Raw genomic sequence first — 27,922 nt, 5'->3', positions numbered from 1 at the left:
TATTTTGTCGTATTTTTATATACAAGAATAAAAATATTTTAAGTTTAAGAAAGTAACTCAGTTCCAGAGAGTAAAAATATCTTTTTCACAATCCTATTTCTGTTGCTTTACAAAATACTTTTCAATAGAAAAACGTATTAGTGTAGTAATAAAATTACAAATCAAATACCTAAACAAGTCTAACATTAAAGGTAATATAAATTCAGCTAATTAATTAAAAATATTAGTAATTTAAATGCATTTAAAACAGGTGTATACAGTACCAAAATTCTTATAGTTCCGAAGCGCAATTCTGCACGATATTTTTTCAAGTGTTGCCTTAGAATTCGGTCAGACTGTGGTGACTCGATCTATTTCAACATATCGTACAGAATTGTCGCTTTGTCAGCAAATCACTTCTTTTTCATCAAGAACGGCGGTGTCCATGGAACTGAGTGATTTAAGGCGTGTCTGCAGCACAGAAGATCCACGCAACTTACGTTTAATTTTTCTGTAAAATATTAAAAATAGTCCGTATAAAGGTAAATGTGAATATAAAATAATCAGTAGGCTTACGTATAAGCAAATGCTGCGAAGGCGCAACCAAATAGCACCATTATGAGACACAATGTCGCCAATATTTCGGTAGGCAGTTTTATAAAGGCGGAACATTGTAAGAAGGCCTCATCATCGCCTGAAGGGCAGTGAACGATACCATCACACCAGACGCTTGCATTAACACATGCACTTAATTCTGAGCATTTATATTGACAGTCTTCTACAAAAATTTAAATAGGATAATTAAAAATTGAAAATAAACAACACAAATTTCTGTAAATATACCAGCTAAGCTTAATATTGGTCTTGGAAGTATTTCCATCCAATTGAAAGTAAATTCTCCATTCTCTGGACGTAGGAACTCCACACTAATAGCTTTAGAGCGATTAGCAATTGCGTAATTTGGTCTTTCATTCCAGCCTGCACTAAATATTTCCACAAATTCATATGCTTTCGAATCGGGTCCCAAAGGACAAGCAGTTATTGTTAAACCTACATTAGAATTAAGAATAAATGAACAAATAAGAAAGAAATCATTAGTTTACCTTCTGCAGTAGTTAGTACCGCTCTGGATTTGGTCTCGCAACGATATGAGCTCGTGCCAATAATTGTAGTATTCGTTGGTTTCTTTGGATTATATTTACGTAAAAATACTGCTTTTAGTCGTAAATATAGGAATTTGTTGCCATTTGACGGTTCTATTAACCAAGGTCTTGATCTACACTCCATCTGGATAAATAATTTATTTAAATTAAATTTCAAAAAAAATATTTTTCACTTTACTCACATCGCCAAATGTCATATCAATTGTTCCACTAGGACCAAATTTACGCCTGCCATCTTTGCAATTGGTGGGTCCTTTTATGAACTCAAAAAGTCCCTCGAAATTTATAGCATCTGGATCATCAAGTGTTGACATGTTAAAGGCAGTAAAATGTACCTCTAAATCCCGACTAGTCGATGTATATTCAACTGGTAAATGAGATGTATTCGAGGAATTACAGAGGCAACCTCTGGGCAGTAATATTGAATCGTGATAAGGGCGTTCAAATATCTACAAATACAAAGAAAAAAAACAAGTAAAATTAAATAAAAACCTATGGCACTATAAGTAACAAATTTACTTCAATACGCGCACTAATGTCACCGTAACAGAACGACCTGTTAATATCTTCATCCACTCGTGACATGCATTGCCGGTTCATTGTGGTGACCTTACGTAATTTGATGCGTACTCGTTCACCACGTTGACCTTCGAACTTGTAGATGCATTTCAGATTGCGTGTGCCACCACGTCCAAACAAAAATATGTTGCGTACACTGCGAAATATGGCCGGATCCTTGCGGTCCATCATGTTGCTAACGAATTTACGACTACAATCATGTTCACCGCCGCCCATTGGTAAGCCATCCTGATGCAGGTCAATAAATTCGTATTTCAGCTTAAAATCAAGTGGCCTGCAATGATATGTGTTTATGCGAGGAAAGTGCGTGTGGAAGTGAATATGTGGTTAGATAAGTGCATTAAGTAATTAATAGGCTTAAATTTCCTGTGAAAACTTTGATTTACCTCAACGCTGTCGACTCGGTATTCCTAAGCTCCAAAGTAATTGTGTCACTGCTGGACACATAACTTTCAGATATGGTGCATGGACGTGCATATGTTTCGTTAATATTCGATCGATCACAAGTGCGTGGAATTGTGCCACGACAGAAGCGTGCTATTATGTTTGTGTGGTTCTGATTGAAATGTGATAACGGAGAATGTGAAGGTGCATCACTGACGCTAAATAGTAAGTAAGTAAGAAATATTTAATTAATTAGTAAATCATTTGAATATGTTTTCATGTACCAATTTAGGTCTTTGCATTGCGGTGGATCACGCAAAGCACCATCCCAGATACGTAGCATGCCGCTACAATCCTCATGTGTTTGTAGTACGCCAATAGCACCAACTGAGGTCTCATCGATTTGACCGAATTCAGGATCGAGATTAAATTTCAGCATAGAAATCCAAACTTTAAAACGTGATATTGGCTGATGTACGCCTTGTGCAGTGACACGCCGCGACAAACTAAGATGGTCAAAGGTTTTGAAGACACCAATACCCTGTAAATGATACAGACATGTGGTGTTTGGTGCTAAAGAGTGTTGTGGATTCTCTAGTATGCCACGCCCGGCACCACGTATCCAAAATTCACATGGTTTCTTATTTTTTGAGTAGGTGGGGCTTTGAATATCCACGAATTTTACTTCAACCTAAAAATCAAAAATTCAAATGGTAAGTTTAAAGTAAATAAATCCTTCAAATATATGATAAGGTTTAATAATAGAAATAGATATATGTTACTAATATAAAAGCTTGAATCGGTTGGCATTAAGTTGTTACGCATATACCTCCGGATCCGTGATTGGAATAACAAAAATGTTCACATTCGAAAATATTTTCTTTAACTTTATTATTTCTTTCATCAAAAATTCTCAGTCTTCAGAATCATTTGAAGTTTATAATAATTTATAATAATTTTTATTAAAAAAATGAAATATAAATTTTTATTAAAAAAATTAAATATAAATTTTTATTACAAAAATTAATATAAATTTTTATTAAAAAATTAAATATAACTAAATATTTAACACTGTTTAAAAAGTGTAATTTTTTATTTTATTAAAAAAAACGTTTTCATAAAGTGATGTGTTAAATAAATGACCTAAGCCCGGTTAAAAATATAAAAACTATATTTTATTTATTTATATTTTATTTATTCATATTTTATTTATTTATATTTTATTTATTTATATATTATTTATTTATATTTTATTTATTTACATTTTATTTATTTATATTTTATTTATTTTTATTTTATTCATGTATTTTATTTTATATAATTTATTTTTATTTTTTATTTAATTTTTAATTACTGGCATTCTCTTTTACTTACTTCTAATTGAAATCCATATAATGGTAAAACCTGTGAGGATGTGCCTTGAAAGGTACCAAATGGTGATGTAGTAAATTCAACTAGCAATTCCGGTCCACTGGATACTGCAGCTGGAACTGCTTGACCACCACCGCAAAATTTCAATATGATTGGGTCACGTGTTGTGTAGCCATCGTAGACTGTGACGTAGTCCTGAAATATGGAAAATACTGCGTTAAAATATTTTCACAAACTGCATATTTATATGAAAACTCAAACACTGACACTGCAGTGCACTACGTGCATTTGCGGTTGAAGTATACATAAATGTGTAGTTAGAGAAAGAGAAGCTACAGAGGGGGAGGGGGCTGGGGATTTTTGCAAAAAGGGTAAAATTCAATTTTAACACTACGTGAATTTAATTTTTGGGAAAATTTTAAGTGCTTAAGTTTGGGTTAAGTTTGATGTGGTCGTTATAATACGATAAAAATGTATATATATATAAAAAATTGCAGTTTAAATAAACGCAAAAAGGTGAGATAGTGGGGGTGATGGGATGTCAGTTGTCCGTTCCAAATTTTCACATCAGTTCATCTGCACAGCAGAGCACAGGACATTTTATGCGTGGAGCTGTTTTGGCAAATTTGCGGTGTTTGTTCGACGGTTTTGGCTCATAAAATATGCATGACATTGAATTAATTAAAAAGCAACATTTATTTTAATTTTAATTTAAATATTGTTCAAGTGTTAATGAGGTTTTATGGTTTTTGCGTACAATATCAGTTTACCTTGTCGAATTAATTTGCGGTCGTTTTTGGGCTCATTTAAAATGTCTTTTTTAAAAATGTTTCTTTTATTTGCAGGATTTCTGTTAAATCCAAAATGACCAGAAATTAGCCAATCAAATTTAATTTTTTTTTTCTTATTTGAAGTGCTCTTTCATATAAATTTTATTTTTATGCTAATGAACCGATATGGTTGGGTTGCTTACCGAAATGGTAAGGCTTTAACAGATTTTTTTCAGTTTTAATATTTGCATATTAAATTGCAATTCAGTATTATATATAAATTGCAGCTAACAATAATATTTTACTTTTCTCTTCTTTAATTAGTTTATAACAATAATATATATTTGTTGATGCGAAATTTTATGTTTCAAATATTTATTGTTTCTCATGGCATATGAGCGATTTAATTGAAAATTGAAATTTGTTGTTTTCATTATTTTATTTTTTTTAATTTACTATGAATGCACATTTCAATTAAATTAATGAAGCAATTAAAAACTAGAACAAATTATTTTGATATATGTATATTTTAAAATACAGTGGATTTTAGTTAAAAACAATAGAAATTTTTGAAAAACTGCAGAAAAAAAAATTGCATACAATTTTGATATTCAGGTACATATGACATTTTTTAAAAATGTTTGCTAAAACTATTCCGTTTTAATAATTGGCCTTTTCTTTTGTAAGCATATCACAAAAGAACAACCGCTTATTTTAAAAATAACTTATCAAACAACAACACTGCTGGCTTATTAAGTCCAACTGTTGTGGAATCGCTTAATTAATAAGAAGCTCAAATCGTACTGTTGCCAAGATTAAAAATTCGTCTATTGTGAACGATTTTTGGAAGTACATATGATATATACAGTTAAATGTCAACAAATATGTAATAAATAATACTCGTTTTTTTTTCATTTGCAGATATTAAAAAATTTTTTTCAATGCTTGAAAACCTCAAAATAATATTAATTCACAATCATGTAAAAAATAGAAAATTATTAAAGATAATTGGAAAGAATTATTATTCATTTTCAAAACCTTAACTTTAAATTTTATTACGTGTTTTGCATATATAAGTTTAATTCATACTGCCCCAAATAAAGCAAGTCTTATGTTTTTGTTTACAAATCTAATGTTAAAAATTACATGCTCCAAACACCATTTGTATCTGGGAAATTTTAAAAGTAGTTTTATTAGTTTTAGTGGACTTCAGGTAACAGTTACAGTTCTTTGTTTATATTCAAGTTTAAAAATTTACGCTACTTTTAAAATATTTCCCCGTTTCATTAAAGTCAACTGTCACTGACATGTCACGTTTTCGTTATCTGAACTTTATCTTTTGCTTAAAATTTATCTTACGCATAGTTGCATTTAAAATGTCCCTTAATTTCAGTCTTCGTTTCAACGAAATTAAGGCCATTTTCTTAATTTTGTTCTAACCTCAAAACTGATTTTTGCGAAATTAAGGTGTGTCTGAACATTTTTCTTTTGCGAAAAAAGGCCTAATATAATAGATAATAATATAAATATAAAAGTAAGACATGTATTGTTATCAATATTTAAATAAAAATCACCTTTGTTTGGAGTGGCTGTCGGTTCAAAGGATACTTTGAACGATGAATAAAATTCAATCCAGTGTGATATTTTTTAAAGCTTTAAATTAGCTATTTTTTATAAATGCTAAATTTTTTTTGTACTACTTCTTCCTTTCAGTGAATTCAGAAAATATTTGCATAGATTTATATATTAATATGGAAGTAACCATTTAATGATATGATTTAATTTTTATAATAAAGAGATGATTCTATTAGCATGATTATGTTTATTAGACCTAGTTTTAATCTAATAACATACTCTGAATATTTTGGACGATTTGAAATAAATTTTTGGCTCAACGAAGGTTAGTCCATTTATACAATTTTTTTCGGCAAATAAACATTTTATTTTTCTACATAATCACCTTTTAGCTGGATACATTTAGTCCAGCGTTTTTTTAATTTTCTTATTCCCTCCATATAATAGGTTTTCTCAAAGCTCTCAAAATACGCGTTTGTTTCGGTTATGACTTCTTCATTCGCCTCAAATCTCTTATCGTCCAGCCATTTCTTTAGGTTTGTGAACAGAAAATAATCGTAGGGAGCTAAATCTGGTGTATATGCTGGATGTGGTAGCAGTTCGTATCCCAATTCGTGGATTTGGGATCGTAATGCTTAATTAGCACACGAAATTCACTTTTTTCGATTTTCGTAAAAATTCACGAAGTTGTCTGCTTTGAACGGCTATCAAACACCAACTGAACGACGTAGCTTGCTCAAAATTAAAAAGTTGCCCACTGATAGATTACAGCTGACGGGATCACTGTTGCATTTGGAATAACTACTCGGAAAATTCAAAAAGTCACTGACTTATCAAACCGCCCTCGTATATGCAAAATCTATACTTTTACACGAAACAAACAAATGCTAATTTTTTAACTTAGAGTATAATACAAATAATCTATGATCGTATTATGAAAATTTTTTGATATAAAGCATAATTTTTGACATAACGCAGTGGAATGTGTAGATTGATTCAATTATCTATGTAGCATGGTCGCAACTAAGAGCGGCGCTGATCAAGATCTTGACTCTCGCTTAACCACAGCCAAGATTGCATTTGGCATATTGCATCATGTGTGGGGTTTTAACCAAATTTTCAATCGCACAAAACTTCACATTTACAACTCAAACGTAAAGCCCGTTTTATTCTATGCTTGTGAGAAAAGCATGGAAAAGAACAGGAGAGATTGATGCAAAAGTACAAACTTTTGTGAACAAATACCTACGTCAAATATTAAAAATATGGTGCCCGAATAGCATTATAAACACCAACCTATGGGCCGTCACGAATCAATTACCTGCTATTGTTGATATATATAAACGCAAATGACGCTAGATAGGCCACAATCTCCGCAGATCAAATAAAAACATTGCACGCCAAGCTCTGAGGTGGAATCTTCAAGGCAGCCTTCAACCTGGAGCATCAGCTAGAACTTGAAGGAGAATAATTGAGAAAGCGCTACAGAATCCAAAATAAAAGGATGGTGGAGACCCTATGCTTCATTGGGAGTAGAGGATAAGAGAATAATAGTAATTTTTGATTCAGTTATGATTAAGCGAAAGGAAATGAAACATTTTTAAATGGACTAGGCGTAGTTATGAAATGCCAGATGTCATAAATTTAATTTAACGATTCTATTGTGTAAAGTTAATGAATAAATCATGAACTGTACAAGTCTTATCACGATATTCATGTTGTTTAGAGAATTAACTTTAAGTGTATTAGTAAATTTGGTCATGTAAGAATAAAGGAATAATCTCTGGCGAAAAATGTGAGCAATTCGATTAGATTCGATTCAGGTTAGAGAAAACTATTTCTGCGATGAAGTGAGTAGGATACTTCATTTTAGTTTTACATTAACAGCGATTTTAGTTAAGTACAGATTTCGAAAAAATGGGCGTTTGAAATTGAGACGTGAAACCTTAGCACACATTAATACTCTAAGATTTGAAAAACCTTACCTAAAGAGTTGTATAAATGTTATTTTACATATTTTTGCGAATATATTCTAGTAACCAACTGATCCAATAAAATAGCCATCGTTGAACTGAAATCAGATTTTTTGACCACTAACTCAGGTTTCAGAACGGCTGGGCTAACGTTCCGGAGCCACTCGTTAACCACGACAACCAAGAGCCGTTTATCATCCCCCAAAGAGATTTTATAAGCTGATCACAATGGGTTACAAGAACAATAATCGCATAATGAAATATTTTTTGGATGTAGGGGTAAATTTGATTGAGATTAACAATTATTTTTTGACTCTATGCATAAGATGCCTACTTGGTCATAAGCGTCAACTTGCTGTGAATATTTGTAATATAACCTAAAAAATGAACAACTATGCTACATATAACACAGCTACATCATGGTATAATTAGAACATAAAACAAAGAAACATTAAAATCTAGCTATCTCTTTCTTTCCATTATTGCTGTTCTTGTTCTGATGGATATTTACAAAGAAAAAAACCAGTTGATTGAATTTTTTAAGAACTTTTAAAACAAAAAACTATAGCATAATATAAAAGGCAGATATTTGGATGATTATATATGAAAATGTGTAAATAAAAGCTATTAAATTGAAGTAAGAAAATTTTTGCTTAAAGTAATTATGGGTATACCATATGTACATGAACGAAACAGTATTAATTGAAAAAAGGGATGACTAGATTTATATGTTCCATTATTTTGTGTTCCGATTAACAGAATTCCTATATTATTACGCACATTCTGCTGTTTTCATTTACTTGTCACCATCTTACAAGCTTGTAAGTTTTAAAAAAATGGATAAGATTTATTTCAAAGAAATTTTCTCAGCAATAATGTGTCACGGCAAGAGTTACATGAAGTTTGTTAGGTGTAAATCTCAAAGGCTACAATTTACCGCTTATTTCACCATCCTTAAACTTCATGGAATTGTGAAATATTTTCCAGTCTTTGGTGACACATTTTATCTAACATTAGCTAAAAAGTCAGATCTGGAGGGCACATTTGAAGCTAATTATGGTTCCGTTTGGCCGGGTCAAATTAAGTTCATTAAAAGAGTAATGAATAAAATTGGCGTATATATGGAGTTTGATGGAATCACGGTTTATGTGTGTGGCGACTCTAATATATTTGAAGATTGTGAAATAGCGGAGAATGTATATATGTTTCTGAAGAAAATTTATTGATTCAATAATAAATATGGTTTTTTCTTTAAAAGTTTGTTTTATTTTATGAAATCTTAAAAACAAATAAAGTATTGGAATATATAATTTAAAAGTATTATTAAGTAAATTTCTTTGTTCATACTTAAGAAAAAAGTTACTATTTAAATAGAAAAGACAAAATAAGACGTAAGGATCATATTGGTTACTAAAACTATTGTTATATTTCTAGATCTGATATCTTTTTCAATATAACGTCTTTTAATCTATGAAAAAATTAGGTAATAACTAAACAACATATAGTACATATATTTTAATTGATAAAATTGAGTAGAAATATTTTTAAAGAATTATTAACATTATTTTATTAGTGGTAAACTCAATAGAATTTGAGAATTTGACAGGTGCTGAAAACGTCCATTTCGTTCAATTATTTATATTCAACTGGATGGCACATGTAACTGGATCGCAAAACGAAATTTGCAAGAATTCAACTGAAAAATTAGTTCATTAATAAATAAAACAAATAGAATTAGAAATATCGACTAAGTTTGCGGGAAGATCCAAAGACAAATTTAAAGAAGATGATTGTTAGAAACTGGAGAAACTCTTCAAGTAAACGACTCGCACAAAGACAAAATATTAAGCAGGTATTACACATCATAGTTGGTGCTACGACTTGGTGCGATGAAACGGAAATTTGTGCCAAGACTGATGGAAATCAAAATATTTCGATTTTTTGTCAGACTTGCTCGTGTTTTTTCGTATACAATCAGATTTTTGTCGGCATACATGCATATTTCATTTTATTTTAAGGGATGGCAGCAAAAACATCATTTAAATGTATGCATGATTTTATTTTGTAGTATATTTTCTGTTCTTTTTGCTAAGAAGTGTTCAAAATAATGTCGGCAATGCATGATATGTAATAGCAAGCGACGGTGTCCCAAGTTGTAGAACCAAGTATAATACCTGCTTTATGCAGGCCTAAGATCGTTGTATAGATTGTTTATATAATCGAAATAGAATTTGCAAAAATGCAATCGAAAATGAATTCACATGCAAATAATACAAATACAAACAGAAATATCGATTAAGTTCCCGGAATGATGCTGAGATAAATTTAGATAAGATGGTTATAAGAAACTGGAGAATCTCTTTGCGTGAAAGACCCGTTTGAAAGCAAAATATAATGCACTATGAATTTAAGAGCCAAATTATGTTGAACTTCATGTTCATATTAATAATACTGACTGTAATTAAGTAGTTAGTTTAGAGGGATAAAATGAGTAAAGCTGATGACATTAGTTCATAGCTTTATGTAAATAATGAAAAATACTACTACTACTAACTACAGCAGTAGTAGGTAAGTTAAAAAGATAAAACTCCGACAATACTTGAAATAAATGTTATTAGTTCTTTAACAAAATTTAAATCCTTTCATTGTATATTCTCCAATTTCGAAACCGAAAGAAGACTGCAATCATTTAACAATCCATGTCTGCGCAACATATTAGGCCCAGAATGATTTCAAATGAAGTGTTATGGAGAATAACGCACCAAACAAACGTAAACAGCGAGATAAGAAGAAAGAACTATAGGTGGATTGGACACACACTGCGTAAGCCTTATGAAGATATCACGCATGCTACACTTATTTCGGACCCCCAGGAGACTCGGCACAGTGGCAGATCAGCAATGACCTGGAGAAGGACAGTTCAGCAGGAGACGGGAAATTGTTTAACGAGTTGAGAACAACAGCACAAAATAGAAACTAACCAGTGGAAAACTATTCTAGACTCCCTAAGCACATAATGGAGTATGGAAAAAATATATGTATATATATATATATAAATATATACATTGTATATTCTTCAATTGTAGAACTTAATTTTGTACGTAACTTAAAATGTACATTTCTGTGTATGACAGTAAAAAAGTTAGGATAAAAGGATCTATTTTTTTTGAATAAATAGTTCCCTATTTGATGTAAATGAAAAGGGAGATAGAGAAACGTGTATTCTCAATTGCTTAGCCTTAAGCTTATAACTTAAACTTTGTGAAAATTTTTATAATTGTGAAAAGTTAATATAAAGTAACTATGTGCTTAGTACTTTTCCACTTAAAAGTCTACACATGAGGGTAAAATTTTTACAAGATACAAGATAACGCAAGTTAAATGTACATTAAATGGCAACTCTGTGCAAAAATAACTAATTAAAGTTTGTTTTATTTTCTAAAATGTGCTGATTATAACAAAGAGTGGCAATCAAGTTCATTTTGTGCTAAATACTTTTGTAAGTTGAGTGCACCTTCAATTGGGCATTACGGCGGTCATTAGTACAATGTTGGCAATGTGGTTTGTACAATTTTACAATACTTACACGTATAAATGCACGTACAGGACGTTATGAGGTATTAAAGCCATAAGGCAAATTGCGAAAGCACCAAAAATGACCATTCCATTTTATTGCACGAGTTTGTGTTAAAAACTGAAAAATAAGCACAAAAGCACAAAAATCTCAACCAACTGCTCAGATGATATGAGATGTGACTAACGAAGCCAAAGCAAAATTGGACAAAGTGCAATTTTGTTGGTTCAACTGATGTACTGTAGTACAGACCACTACCACCGGCCGACAATGTTGAAAACAGGGCCCCGCCTCGAGAATGGAAGAACTCCTTTTCAACTGTTCAACTGTTCAACTGCGATTATTCACACGTGCGGCGTAAAAGATAGCCAACGAATGCTTTTATGCGCATAATGAGTGCACAAACGAAATTGCTGAAAAGCGCTAAAAAATCCTTTTAAACACTTTTCGACGCTTTTCTACATCGCAAATATTTTTTTTATTCCACTTAGAGGATACAAGGATACAAATCAAAAAAAAAAAATAAAAAAGAAGCCAGTAGAAACTTCACGCATTTGGGTAAGAATATTTGTGGCCATGTCCTTTGCACAAAATATTTCGTTGAGGACTTTTTTGCAGGAGAAAAAAAAAGTAGCAAAACGGAAGTATTACCAGCACCAGCACCAGCCAGGATAACAGGATAAAAAACATGTTAGCAAATTGTAGTAGTCGAATGGAAAACTTTTAAGTGCAAAAGATTTAAGAGTGCACGTGCCGCAATTTAAATGCTAATTCGTTTGATGAAAAAAAATTTAAAAAAAAATATTTAGGTATATATATTTGCAAAGACAAGAACAACAAAAAATACACAAATATTCGCAAACACTATTTTGACAAATAAATATATGGTATATGTAGAAATATCTATTCAGTTGAAATATTTATATAGGCGTTAGGCTAAAAATATATAAAAGTTTGCACAGTTAGTTTAGCTGCAAAAAGCACACTCATCATGCCAGAGTGCACACATAGCGCCCGCCATACGCCAGCCGAGCCGAAGGAGTGTACCGCACTTAAAAATACTGAAGCTTCCATCACTGAACTGAAGCTTCCATCACAGCACATTTATTCGCACTTGATGGCATTTTAAGGGCAAATGATGCTCATGAATATGATGAATTAGCATGTTCAGTATAAACGCCCACGATTAGGCGTGCAACCATTTACTCGTAAATCTACACACAAGTGTGTAGCTACAATCTGATGCTGCATACAAATTTATTTTCATTTTCGATTGGCAGCTATTTAAGGATTTGGGCATTGCGATACTTGGTTTGTGGTTTAAGCGCAGTTGTTTTGCTAACGAAGTGTTAGTGCCAAATCTACTCCAGGAAAGGGTATACCATACCGTATACGTAGTATTGTGTACAATAAATGTATGCGCGTGAATAATGTCACAATCTGAAAGAGTGAACTCCTTCTCCGGCCAAATCATGAAACAGCTGTTCTGCCAACATTTCTCTATGAATAACTATGTATGTATAAGCAAATTTGTGCTTTAGCGTTAAGTATGGCCATGGATGTATATTCTACATCCATTAATCCATTAATAAATCAGAGAATTTTTGGTTAATGTATTTCAAGCTCATGAGTATTTTCAAATTTTGCCACAAGTTGCTTTCCTAATCGATTGTTTAAATATGAAAAATTAACTTGTTTTTAGATAAAGTATTTTTTGATTGCATGTCAAATGCACATAATAAACTCCTTTGATTAATTGCTGTGCTGGTACGACGGTACGTCCATTGTCCAAAATTTGATTTATTTTCATTCATCAATAAATTGCAAACATTTCAAAAATTTAATGATACAATATTAATGATGGAATTAAATTATTTTCTATTTTACCAAAACATATCAAATATTATGTTAATCTCACAATAAATCTAAACACATATGCTAAAGCATATAACAAATATGTACACATATCTTTAAGTAAGTAATAATTAATATATGATAGAAATAATTATATAAATATATCTATTCAAAATTAATATATTATAATTTACATTATACAATATACACAATACATATAGACAAAAACTAGAATTTTGTCTATTTGTTTATTATAAATATAAGTGGAAACTAATCAACCGATTTTGATTAAAATTTTGTAAAAAGGGTTTTTCGAACAGTAGTGAACTACAACAACAAAAATTTATTTTATATTATTTTAATTAATTGAATTTTTTGTTGAACATACAGTTGTTTCGAGTATTGTCAAATACCTATTATCAGTGGTCTTGGAAATAATTCTTGTATTTAAGTCTTCGTAAATAATTATTTTTGAGACTGCAAGTACCAGGAATCGAACTCGGGTTCTGCCAAATGTGAAGCTCAGAATCAGCGCACTTTAACCAACTGATCCACAATCGTACTTGACCTTTTATGTTTGCATATTTTTCTGAAGTTTTGTTACTTTTGCTGTGAAAGTTTTTATTAACAAATTTATTTGCTGTGTTTATATTAGAACGAAATTATAGACCAGTTGTAGCATAATTGAGTTAATTAATTATATTTTTATTTTTAATTGTTAAATTTCAATACTATTCTGTATGAATTATTTATTGCACATGATAGCAAAATTATAAGCTTTGTTTTAAAAGTTTTAAAAAAAAAATATTTAAAAAGGAAAAAAGATATGGTACTATTGTTGCAGATGAATTCGGTTGAATACACAAATGTTTGGGTTAATTGGTAATAGGTACAAATAAAACAACTGAAAATTTCAGTTAAATCAAGTAACCACGACGACATATTAATCATCAAATTGAAAGATATTCAATCGACTAACACTTAAAATATAAATCAATCTATTTGAGAGACAGTTGTAGAGATTTTAGAGGTTTTTTGATTGAATGTGTTGTGTTCATTATTGATAATAAAACCTCCTCCGCTTTTCATTCGATATTTCTTGTTTTTAGAAGAAAGGTATCACCTTGTGAAATGAAAGTACAAACTACAGATCTGTGCCCACTAAAATCAAAATTGATCATGTTTTAATAAAAAAACAGATTCAAACTTTTGTTATCAGAATTGATTGGATCAATCTTTCGATCCAATCAATTCAACAATCACATAATAAAAAATCAAATTCATAGTCATCTGTCGACAACAAAATTTTAAAAGGTTTGTTTTCTTCCTTACTGTACCTACATTCTAGTGGGAGAATCTAGGGTATATCGCGAAAGCAACGTGACCTCTGAACAGCTAACCACTGTAATACGTGAAGTTTTTAAGAACATGCACTAGTCTACTCGACTTAATAGTCTTGAGTTTCATGACTGTAGATTCTCTGACATCCAAATTATCAATAAAGACAGTGGCATTCATTACACCTTTGTTACAATTATCAATAGTCTAAAACACCGATATCGGTCAGAGACATTTTTTTTTAACTTTATAGAAGATAACAGACATTTTGTCACTGCGAAAACAGTAATTATCCGATCAAAATTCTGTAGTTTCTGAACTAGTAGAGATATTGATGTGAAATTTTTCTTATATAGTTTTTAAGATCGGTTTTCTTTTGACCCATTTTTATTTTATTTCAATATCTCTACTGGTTCAGAAAATACAGAATTTTGGAACCTTATAATGTAAACCAATATTACATCAAATTACTGATGATTGTGCTTGCTTCTAAATAATTCTGAACAATTGTCCTAAAATAATATTTTGTGACTGCTAAACTTATTAAAATATAACACATATTTTCTATTTTATATGTATGTATCTATGGGACACTGAAAGCAAGTATATATATTAGTTCTCGTAGATCCTATGAGGGGCAAAGGGTCACAGAATGCAAGTATACATATATATTATTTCTTATCTTTTAGTTTCAACGCTTTATATTTATTTTATTATGTTTATTGGTTTTTTTTCTAACTAGTTATGTAGCTTTTAGTGGAAAAAATAAAGAATAGGAAAATTGGTTGACTGGTTTAATGTATCTAAAAATCCCCTAGATAAAAATTTGTACATACTCAAAGAGAAGAATCAGGAACGTTAAGGATATGAAGAATGAAAGTGATAGGTAAGTAACAAGAGAGTAGAGTATACATCCCTAACGAATACTAATATCTTAAACAGAATCATTACACTGGATCCAAAACGGTGTAAAATAAATTTTGTGTAATCCAGTCTAATATTGAAGTTTATATATATTTTTTGTAAGATTTTATGTTATTTTGAGCTAGTCTCGGTATATTTTATTATTATTAAAATAGGAAAAAATTAATTTGGATCCAAAGAAAGACTATCGCAATATTTTTTACAATATTGTTTTTGAAATTCGGGGCCTGTTTTTAGTATTAAAGTAGCACAACTATGAATGTATTTTTCTACATAATAAGTTTTATGAAGTTCAACTGATAATGCCAATATGATATAAAAAATTGATATCGTGAAAGTTTTGTTTGTATAACATCATTATGAAATATATCATGTGATAATTGTAAGTAATTAGTTTATATATAACCATATAAAATATATTGAAAAATTATTTTAAATTCATTTCTTTTCATTTCAAATGCTTATTTGGTGCTGTTAGCTGGTATTTTTATTTTTATTTATTTAAAATAAATAAATTTATTTATTATTTATTTATTCATACATTTGAACAAAGTTGATTAGTGGCTGCCTGCGTGAGAGGAGTGAGCAGGTTCCCTTGTTATGTATGAAATGATTTTAGTATGATATTTTAATATGCAATACCACATTTCTATTGTATCGGTGAGTTCTTTTAGAGAATAAATTTTGTGATTTTATTAATAACTGATATTAAGTGCCACTATATGACTTTATACTTTCTGATCTCACCAAAACTAAAAAATATTTGCCGTTTATTTAATCTTACTCTTAATGCAGCTAAAGTTGAGTCTAATTTAAAACATTAAAACAGTTAATTTAAGAAAATATTATTTAACGGTGTACTTAATTCAAGTAACTAAACTTAAGTAATCAAATGGATAAAGTAAGTGTAGGTGCTAATAGAGATTGTTTAAATTTAGTTATTGCACATTGTTCTACAATAATTATTCAAGTTGTATTTTATATAATTTTTTTGAATGCCATATATTGTGAATGTGATTAGATAGGTAGGAAGTTAACTACTTGAATAAAATATAGTTTTATATTTGTGAACTTTCTAAAATGTGAACAACTATTTGTGGGATCAATAGTTACCGTTGATTTCCATTTGGACTTTACATTTTCCTATACACACATATATACATATATTAACAAAAATGTATTAATATAAAAAATGTATTTATATTATAATAAATAATTAATTTTAAATAAGATTTGTATTCATAATGTAAAATTTTATATTTCATATATACTTTTAAGTTAGTAAAGACAATAGAAAAAAGTAATAAAAAAATTAAATTAAATTAATTAATATAAACTTAAGAAAAATTTTAAGAAGAATTTTTTTTCTGTTTAAAAGTTTAAAAGGATCCTAATATTACATTTTATACTTTTGCATTTCTTTTTAATCTTAATACAGCTGATGTTGCATCTAATTTACATCCAGAATGATTTTTGACTTCTACACATCTCTAAACAAAATGTCGACGCAGCTCAATATTTCTCTAATCTAGGTTTCGGGTCATAGGGACCTATTCGGCAATTGCAGAGCAGACGAGCTGGCCAGAAAGATTGCTTTAGATCCTCACTCGCAACCCTTAAGTACTCTGTGCATATCATTAACATTAATAAAAGCTGGAAAGACTCAGCGATATGCAGGCATCTGTATACAATCTGGCCACTTTCCGCGAAAAGGAAATTTAAAATTTTCATTGAGATACCTCGTAGAGATATCAGTCTTTTGGAAGGCTTACTTACAGGTCACTGCAAACCATGCTAGAAGATTAAAGCTGTTTTAAAACAAACATGTCGCAGCTATAAAGAAGACGATGAGAGTACCTCTCATCTACTATGTCTTTGTTCAGCTCATGCAGGAGCACTTTTTCTTGAGGATCTTGATCAATTACACAACCTGACATTCAATAGAATTTTGAGCTTGGTTGGAGTTTCTAGGTAGTTTTAAACCCTGATTTATTCCAATATATACGGTAACAGAATTGGCCGAAGTGGATCCCCTAGGTATTGCCGGTATAACCTAACTATAACCTAATTATGTTTTAAACTTAAAATTCTTGGCAAAAAATGATTTCTTTTATTTTTTTTCAATTAAAAAATAAGTTCTTTTTATATATCGTACCTTTTCTTATCATTTATTTTTAAAGTGATGTAAATATTGTACAAAACCGTTTTTGACCTATCTGAATACTACGAGAATTCTTATGAAATCAGATGTACTTAAGATGAATTGTCTGTCACTTAACATTTAAACACATCGTGAAGTTAATGAAACATGACACTGCAATGTATTTTTTTGTACAAATTTAAGACAATAGAAAATAAAAATAATAAAAATGGAAATAATAAAAATAAAGAACGTGTTTTGCTGTCAAACAATTAAAAGAAATTTCTTCATTTTTATCATTTCCGATGTTGTGAAGTGGAGAGCACATGTACTCAGTACATGACAAGAAAAACTCTAAGCGCTTGCAATCTAATTAAATTATGACAATTTATTATTTTGCAGATAAAAAAGCAAAGCAAATAAAAATAAGAAACAAAACCTTGAGGACATATTTTAACACAAAGAAAGTTAAAATAAAAAATGTTATCAAATAAAATAAGTGTAAAATAAGAAATTCTGCTACTCTTTTTGCGCAACTTTTGAAAATTCTAAAGAAAGCAAAGCGAAATCAAACAAAATTAAGTATCCTGAAAATATTCCAGACCAAAACTAGTAAAGAAACGTAGAAGTTCAAATGGAATAAGAAAGGAAAATACAAGATGACAAATAATTGGAACAGTTGAAATAAAAGAAAAATTGAAAAATAAAATCTTAGGGTATGAAACATAAATTAATGCAAAAATAATTTGCGGATTATCCTTTTAGGAGCAAAGTCAAATAAAAATGAAATTAAAACGAAGTGCAAAGCAAAGAAAATTCGTTTAAATGAAAGCAACATGACAACTTTACATACAGTCTCAATATAAAAGGATGTAATAGCCTATTTTTTTTCCTATTCTTTTTACGAGTTTATTTCCTTAAATGTTTGCAAGACAAATTATAAGGATTTTCCTCATTTCGTGCTAATTAAATTCAAAGTCAAAGCAAACAATTCAAAGGCTTTAATTAGTGCAAGCAGAATGCCAACACTGCGTATGAGTAATCTTTTTTATATCAATACACAAATATACATTTAGTATGGTTGGTTGTATTGGCAGATAACATCCATAGATAACATCTATATACCTCAATTAACGATTTTTCGACGTTTTGCTACCAAATTACTTACAAGAACCCTAGTAGAGAAGAGTGGAGACGTAATCCATCCCGTTGAATTTAGATAATTTAATGTCTTACATTCTTATCGATGAACAGTCTGATAAACTATCAAAGTAATATCTTACTAAGAACCTATATCTTCCATCCGCCAAAGCCGGGCATACACAGAGAAAATGTATTATGGCTTCTTTTTCCTGCGGGTTTCCACACCTACTGCAGCAAGGATTATGGGGAATGTGCAGGGCCTTTGCGTGAATTCCTATACACCAATGACCAGAAATAACTGCAGTAAGCCTTGCAGTGTTCACGCAGTCTCTTTTGATGAGTTCCGAAGATCTATTTTTATTATAGATTGGCCATATTAATCTGAAAATTGCACATGACCTAAGTGCTTTCCAGCTGTCATGGGCAAGTTGCAAAAAGTAGAAGAAAGTACTTCTCTTAATGGTCTCTAGGGTGATATAAACCGGTACCGCCAGTGACACATCCAGGGAGGCACCATAGCAAGCTGAACTGTCAGCTTTCTCGTTTCCTACGATGTTCCTATGGCTAGGAACCGAGATGAGGGTGATATCAGTCAATCGATTTAGCTCGTCGATTGATTCTCTACATTCCTTTACTATCTTTGATTTTGTTGTGAAAGACTCAAGGGCTTTGATTGCTGCCTGGCTGTCTATGACAATGACAACACTACATCTGTCCTCGATGTTACGTGCAATTTGCCAATAGGTTTCTCTAATTGCTAGAATTTCAGCCCGAAAAACCATAGCCTCATTAGGTAGCATAAGAAAATTATTTATGTTTTCAGATGGTACGAAGATTCCTGCTCTTGCCATACAGTTCATTTTTGAGCCATCTGTATATATTGAGATAATGTTAGTTAGTTAGTTGAGGTGGAGGAAGGACGAGTCCTCCTCAATTAGCCAAAAAGCTGTTTTGAATCCACAAAAACCTCGTAGTAGTGGGTAGTAGGTAGAAGGTCAAACTAAAACCAGCCAGAGGCAAGAATCTGGCTAATGCTAATGATGGAGATATCGTCAAGTGAATTGAAGAAGGGGTCCCTAGAAACTTATAACTAGTTCTGGCCAAACCTGTATAAAGACATATCAGGTGTTCTGGTGTCATATCCTCAAGAGCTGGTAGACACGCACTATAAGAATCACCACCGTGTAGACCGAGTCTAGCTCCATGCCGTCCTGTGGACCAGTGTTCTGTAAAGACAGATATTAACCTAGATACCTCAGATTTGTTTCTACAGATTAAGTTAGAGGTTCTATATTTGGAATATATTGGGCAAGTGGTCCTTTTCCATTCACTTCTTGAAGAAAATATCGTCTGAAAATTCCTTTCGAAGTTTATGCACGGATTCAGATAATCTGATGTCATCTTACACAGACAGTATGAACTATTTTTTTCATGTTTTCATCAATATGAGTAAATATAATATTTTTTTAAATTTTTGTGTTTATTTTTAAACAGTATTTTTAAACTTTTAATTTAAAAAGAAAATTTATTTACATATTTCAATTATGTAGATTTTTTTATAATTATTTCTCGATTTCTCTTTTCTTTTTCTTTTCGTACAAAACGATTGCCAATTTTTATAGAACGAAAAAAATGAAAAATAAATTACAAATTTAAATTGAAAAATTAATACAAAGGATAATTAAAAAAAAAACATTAAAAAAATAAATCTTATAAAAATACATTTAATTACCTGAATGTAATCGCAGTCGTTCCAAGTTTTTAGTCTGGGTTCGAATTTCTTTTCTTTTTCACTTGCACTGGGTGTGAGTTTATTTGCAGTCGTCTCCTGTGTGGATATCCAAACCAAGTTACCTTTAGGCTGCCTCACAAGAATTAGCGCATGTTTGCCATGAGGGACATCATGCTGGTTTTCATAAAAGATAAAAGTACCGAAAAAAAAAATGTAAATATCTGTGTAATATTGACTTAGTTTAACTAAGAAATTTCTTGCAAAATAATGTGACTACATAAAACATTTAAAACTGTAAAACTGTAAACTGTAATTTTATATCTATCTGTATAAAAACATTTCACGAAAAATGTTTATATTTTCATCTGCATAAGCTTAAAAGTATCCATTGAATTGTTTAAATACTTTTCTTTAAATTCCCTTTATATAAAAAAGTATTTTAACTAAATTTAAACTGCAGCAGTTTAAAATCCACAAAACATGTTTTCCACAAAAAAATATCTATTCTTACGTTGAGTTTAACTTCATTGAATTTCTTATCTGTTCCAGAATTATATAGTGATTTACGAGGTTATTTCGTCTACGTTTGTGAAGAAAACAATTTCACTTCAAATCGCTTTGTCTTTAGTTCAATTGAAATTCGTTTTCGTTTTTTTTTTAGTTTCTTATTTGAAGTTTGATGAGATAAAAATGATTCCCTTGCATTGGTATTTGCTGGAGTAAACAGGATAAACGTGAGATGATATTTCATCTCAACTTTTTTAACACTCACGAAAATTTATTTAAATACTTAAAATGTCAATTAGTTGGAAAAATTTTTATAAAAGAAAAAAAAGACCGTAATTTGATTTTCTTGAATAATATTAAAAAGGTAGTCGGTGTTGGGGTTTTGATGAGGGTTGTTTGTACGAAATAATTGAAAAAAAGAAAAAAAAAATTTTGTTTTAATTTCTTTTTTATTCTATCAAAAATTTTTGTAAAAAGAAATTGCCTAAAAAAGATTTACTTTATTTTCATTTTTTTGTCTAGTACTTTGACAAAGAAAATATGACTAAAAACAGATAAAAATATAGGTCTCAACAGCATCAAATAAAAATTGTTTTTACAGCTTCAAGTATTTTATTTTTCAAAAATACTTGAACTTAACTTTTCAAAAAAATTAAGAAAAATGAATTAAAAGCTTTAACTTAGTTTTAAATTTTATTTATTTTATTTTATTTTATTTAAAAATTCGCATTCATCACTTATAGTATCTTGAACTACAGAACAGCATGAACCAAGATTGCATATACTCATCTTTTATTTCATATTGTGGAGGAGACACTTGTTGTGTCTGCGCACCATTTATCTTGTGTCTTGGACTACAGAACGGCATGGACCAAGACTGTGTATACTCATGTCATGTATACTTCATGTCATGTTGTGGTGAAGATACTTGTTGTGTCTGCGCCAGGCTTAAGGTTTTGAGTGCCCCATTGTTTAATAACTGTTAGAGATTTGAGTGTCTATAAGAAACATTTTACATTTTAGCAAAGCTTCAAACACTACTATTCGTCAGCCAGAAATTGCACAAAGCCAGGGTCTGAGAAAACTTTTCAAAGTACCATGGTACATTAGGATGAATGACATCCTCAGGGACCTCAGGATTGATCCCATGACAAAATACATAAAGGATATAGCTCTGAAATTATTTGTCAAAACTAAGAGACTTACTAACATCGCGTTATCAAATCTCAGAATGGTATGCAGATCTGAGGTCAATTATTGCTTAGTCTGATGAAGTGAGAAACAATAATCCAGTCAAGGTTTTACGCCTTGGTTTTGAAAATACCTTGTGTTAAGAAAGCGTACTGGCTTAAATAGCTTCAACACAATTAATTATACTTACTAAGTAAGCAGTGGAAACATGATATTAGTAAGTCTTACTTTCCAATTTATAGTATATTAGATGAAAATACAGTAGATTTATTATATAAAAATATTTCAATTAAAAAGATAAATCAGTCAATAGATTTTAATTTGTGTCATAATTAATTATACTTACTAAGTAAGCAGTGGAAACATGATATTTGTAAGTCTTACTTTCCAACTTATAGTATATTAGATGGAAGTTCAGTATTTATTATATAAAAATATTTCAATTAAAAAGATAAATCAGTCAATAAATTTTAATTTGTATCATAATCTAGATCTATAGACATGTTTAAAAGATCTTTAGCATTTTTTATTTTACACAAGTATTGCCGAATGTTTGCAATTTACAATAACAAATGTAAAGACATATGAATTATACATTCAGCTTTCTTTAAATTGAATTGTTAGCACACATAATATTTAAAAATTTAAGTATTTTCGTATAAATTAAATTGCTTATTTGGGATAAGAGAAGAGAAAGACTCTTAAAAGATTTACAGTCAACAAGATAACAACTTTAAACTAAACAACTTGTAGATGCCAACAAAAGCAGAGTTGAACTAAGACAAGAACAAATAAAAAACAGTTAAACAGAAACTCTTTAGCTAACCTTCCCCAACCAAAGGCCATTAAAATGTCCATTACCAGCTCAAGGATTAAGGTAGCGGTAACATATATGCTATATAGCATAAGACCAAGGTAAATATACTTTGAAAGCATTTAAGAAAAAAAAGCTACTACAAGCAAAAATAAGGTCAAAGAACGTGTTTGCTAGATACGCCCACACAAAACCACGCATCTATTTACAATTGTTACTGAGGCAAGTGAAAAAAATACATCCTTAAAATATGGCAGAGATATTCTAAAAAGTTAAAGTTGCTACTCGTAGTACAGTAACTGGTCTTCTACATTTTATATATATATTGTTTTTGACTTATTTGTGCGCTTTTGCCTTGATCCTTTGCAAAAAGGTTGCACAAAGTGTACTCGTACAGCCATAATCGTACAAAATCGTACACAAAAAGGATTGTCCAAAGGCATTAAAATCGTATCAGTTTTTAGGTTTTGCGGTGACACTTCAAGGATTTTTCTACTTTTTTCCACATTTGATGTCACAAAAGGATAACGAAGGTTACATATGTTATATTTGCAAAAGAATTACAGAAGGGCAATTAAAGTTTGTTAGTTCGCTGTTGAAAAGTGTTCTGTTGTTTGTACAAGAAAAAATGTGTTTCTAGCACGAAAAACAAAAAACAAAATCGAGTTAAGAAAATTTCTACACTAAACGGATTACAAACCAGAAAAATGCAACTAGAAAATTTGAAAAAAAAATTGTTCTTTTAGGTTCTGTTTTTTGTTCTTTTTGGTTCTTTTTTGTTCTTTTAGTTTGTTTTTACTGAATTTGCAAATAACTTTTTTTTGTTCTTTTAAGTATCAATTACATTGAGTGGTTTTTAAGGTTTCCCTTATTGCATTTAATTTAACATTTCAACACTTTCCACTGTTACCACTGTTGCCACACTCGTATCCTGCACTTTTTCGTGTTTGTTCCTTTGCGCTCTGCAATCCATACTAGAAATTTAGCATGCAATGATTTGAATTCTGGATTTGTTGATTCAATTTGGCGTTCTATGATTGCAGAAGGATATGCATTGCATTGGAAAAAGCAAAAGAAATTCAAATGCAAACTGAATTTTTTGTATAAATTTGAATTAATGATTTTCGGATTTCAAAAATTTATGTTAGCTATTTTTGTTGTACATTTCGAGTTGGTACGTTGAGAAGGAGTAGATGTAGTAGCAAACCAGTGATATCCGGAACAAGCCGCTGTCAAGTCAATAATAATGTTTGATTATTTGAATTATTTATGGTGTGATTCTATTAAAGTTATTTTCTTTAAAAATCTACTCAGTAAACAATCAAATTGAATGAAATTTGTGGTATTAGGAAATTCAAATATTTATTATATATATAGTTTATAGTTTGATATAGTTTAAAATCTTGCACTTATGGTTTCAATCAAAAATAAGAATATAGACGTTAGAAAAATTCAATGAGAAAAAAATCCTTAAACTGGTGCAGTTAGCAAGCATTATTGTATTTTATTGTGAGCTCTATATATATGTGTTCAAATTCTAGAAATGTGAATGATGACTTATATTAATATAGAAATGTTTATTAAAGTAATGATTTTTCAGATCTGCAATAAATTAATAATTGTTACTAAATTTGAAACTCCTACAGAAAAATGTATCTTAGAAAAGCCAAATCCAAAAAGCTATATACCGCTAGAAAAACATGTAACTGATGCTATTTTAAACTTTTTCGAGTGTCATGAACACAGTTAAATAATACCTGGGAAAAAAATACTGCGTGTCTGCATAAATTGATGGAAACAGGACACAAATAACAAACGGCTTATTTTAAGTAATCTGAAGGAGCTGTACACTCTTTCCAAACTCAAACTTTACTGTGGAGTAAATATAAAAGCACCTTTTGCATGCACTACTAAGTCGATAAATGACTATAATGATTGCCTATACCGCATGATATGCAGTCTTTCACGTAGAGAAAGTTTTTAGGAACGTGCGTCACATATCCTGGTACTGTAAATCAACAATTTGTGAAAATCTTTAATAACAACATCATTGAAACTGGTACATATAAACAATGTGTTCGTCCAAACAGAACCACATTAAAAACTTTGACATCTGTAGGAGACGAATAGTTTAGATAATGTAGAGGTAGTGTAAAACTGATTAATTTTTAATTCAACAATATACATTAATATAAAAAAAAATTACACGGTTTTATTATGGTAAAATTTGATTTAATGGTATTATGGTGCGTATGAGTGACGTGTAGGACGCCTGATAAATAAATAGTTTGTAATTATTTTTAAACGTATTACCACACTGGAATTATTTATTTTTTAAGTAAAATTAATTGGTTAATCTGAATTAAAACTCAAAAACTAAAAATTTGCGTGACATATTCCTGATCTTTTTTTTTTTTAAAACAAAATCGTGTGCATATGTTTGGTGTGAGGTGAAGGATAAATTAATTTTTTAAACGTACTTCTAAGAACAATGCCGTACTGAAATGTTTATGTTTTATGTAGAATTTTAATACAAATCGAAATCAAAAATAATGTATAAAACTTTTTGTAGCAGATTCTTTGAAAATTCATTCATCGAAAATATAGTATGCATGTGCTTTTGATGTGTTTTGCGAAGGCTAAGCCTGAGATATGGGCTTTTAAAAATGTGTCTACAATGCCAATTTTCAAAAGCCCATGGGTTCATATCTCTAAGGAAAAAAATTCGTAAATGTTTTTCTGAGATACGGTTCTTCTTACTTTATAAAAAGAACCCGTACAAAAAATTTCAGTCGGGTGAGGTCGGTGATGATGAGGTCGGAAAGTGTTTGATTTGTAAAAGAATGACCCATATATGGCAACAAAAAAAGGTAGTAGGAATAAGTACATAACTAATGAGGAATTTTGTTGTTGGCAAGGAACTTCTAATTAACCTAATACGATAACACCAAGTAGAATTTTGATTTCGTAAAGTTTAATATTGATTATATTATTGTGTATGTTTTTCTTTTGTTATTATCAAGAAATCTGTTAAATTCATTTAATATAATATTTCTAATATTTTTTATAGATTTCTATAAAGTGTTTTATGTGCTTAATTGAAAGTATATATGCAATATATTTAATATAAATTGTTTGTTGAATAAAAATAATGTAATGACTTTAAATGAAGTTTAAATTGAAGTCCTCTTTCCCTTTTTAGATTTTAAAATAGTTTTAGAGTAATTTGACACTGCTTGTACCCATTTTTCTTCTGATATTAACAGGTTAAATTTAAAAAATCGAATTTTTAAAGGATTAGTATTTAGTTCTTATTATAAGCGATGTATATTTTGGTCTTTCGAAAAACTATCTTCAAATAAATATATAAACATTTCAATATTAGATCTCCTTTCTACGATTTCGCTACTTACTCTCAATTGGTGGATTTCTATGAGATCTCTTAAAATCATCCTGTAGAAAAAAAATAGTCGGGATAACCATGATTGCGCATACGAAGTAAATGTTTCTTAAAGAAAAGTGGGTTAATGGAACAAAAAAATTTCCTTAGTGCTACCTATTTCTTAAACAAAATAAAAATAAGAATTTTCGGTATTTTTTACCAATTGAAAGGGATATATAGTTATAATGAAAGATATAATTATGTATAAATTACATACTCTTGTCCAGTTTTTCTATTGCATGTCTTTATAAATGGAGCCTATTTTTATGACTGCTCCATATACTTTAATACTTCACTTAAATAAATACTTTTGCTTTTTTAAAAACTACAATACCTGTCTGACTGCAAAGTAACATGTTAGATTCCTTGGATAGATACCAGGATAATTGGGAGACTGCAAACGGCAAGATTTTTTGTCACAGTCACTAAAAATTCGTGAACAATACGTGCCTGGTATCAAGTCACCTAAAAAAAATATAATTATTTGTGTTAGTTAATTCAAGATATAAATCTTATACATAAAATCACTTTAATTTACGAAGTACATAAATAAAATCAATTCATTTATAACATAATTATTATATTAGTTTTAAATGTGCTCAAATATAATTACGAAAAGATGAGATAATTAAATGACTTACCCAAATAATAACGTGGTTCTGTGTAATTATTTTCATCCTTTGCCACAAGTTTTTGTAAGGAATTTACAAAAGTTTTATTATTGGCATATTGACTAAACAAACTGAAGTCCTGCCCGTAACGATCGGAATGTGCACCACTTGAATTCGTAAAATCCTCAATTGCATTTTGATTAAGGTAATTGCTGCGGTTGTACCATTGATTCAATTCTAAAATGAAGAAATAAAAAATTCTATAAAAATAATTTCAATCCTTCAACAAATGCAAATGGAAGCATCAGAAAATTTGTTCATCTCCACAAAATGAAGCAATAAAATTTAATCATCATTGCATTTTAATTGTCCTTTCAGACGGTTTATTGTGTTGGATTTTAAGTTTTAAAGGGTTGAGTTTTCAGTTTTGTTTTATCTTGACTTTATCTTTTTGTTTATATATTTTGATTTATTATATTTTTTGTGGGTATTCAAGAGTAAAAAATGTTTTCCATTAATTTATTTTATATGTTTATTTAATTAAACACTACAATGTGAATGGAAACATAGCAAAATTTAGTTGTAATTAACTTTCGAGTATTTTCTTGATGATTTGTCATAGACACGGGTTAATAAGTTACTTGCAAATAGTTTATATAGTACTATGACAGGGCACTCTTTCTTATTATATATTTATATATTTTACGTGTCGTCTAATGTGGTAATTATTTAGCATTAAAATGTGGCAACACCATGAAGCTGTTATGAAAATAGCTGAAAATATAAAATTCAAATTATTGGAACTCCTTGTATAAGGTATAGTAAGTGTTCCGATTTTAACTTATATCTTCGCAAGTT

At 30.0% G+C, this 27,922-nt stretch overlaps 1 protein-coding gene across 2 annotated transcripts; it reads right to left on the bottom strand.

The window, feature by feature from the left end:
- Positions 1-213: 213 nt before the first annotated feature.
- LOC119671912 lies at positions 214-27,301 on the bottom strand (the record flags this gene model as incomplete). 2 transcript variants are annotated; one of them, XM_038082788.1, is given in 13 exon segments in its annotated part: positions 214-490; positions 556-757; positions 823-1,029; positions 1,083-1,266; positions 1,325-1,591; positions 1,662-1,995; positions 2,108-2,323; positions 2,390-2,796; positions 3,480-3,671; positions 16,598-16,627; positions 20,500-20,673; positions 26,788-26,918; positions 27,095-27,301. In XM_038082788.1, coding segments are annotated over 13 exon segments (2,657 nt in total), but the record flags the coding sequence as incomplete, so codon positions are not given.
- Between the last annotated feature and the right edge of the window lie 621 nt (positions 27,302-27,922).

Source organism: Teleopsis dalmanni, chromosome 1, assembly GCF_002237135.1.
Source record: "Teleopsis dalmanni isolate 2A chromosome 1, ASM223713v2, whole genome shotgun sequence".
Classification (NCBI taxonomy): Eukaryota; Metazoa; Arthropoda; class Insecta; order Diptera; family Diopsidae; genus Teleopsis; species Teleopsis dalmanni.
The sequence above is the reverse complement of the archived record's forward strand: the minus strand, read 5'-3'. Positions and strand labels throughout refer to the sequence as shown.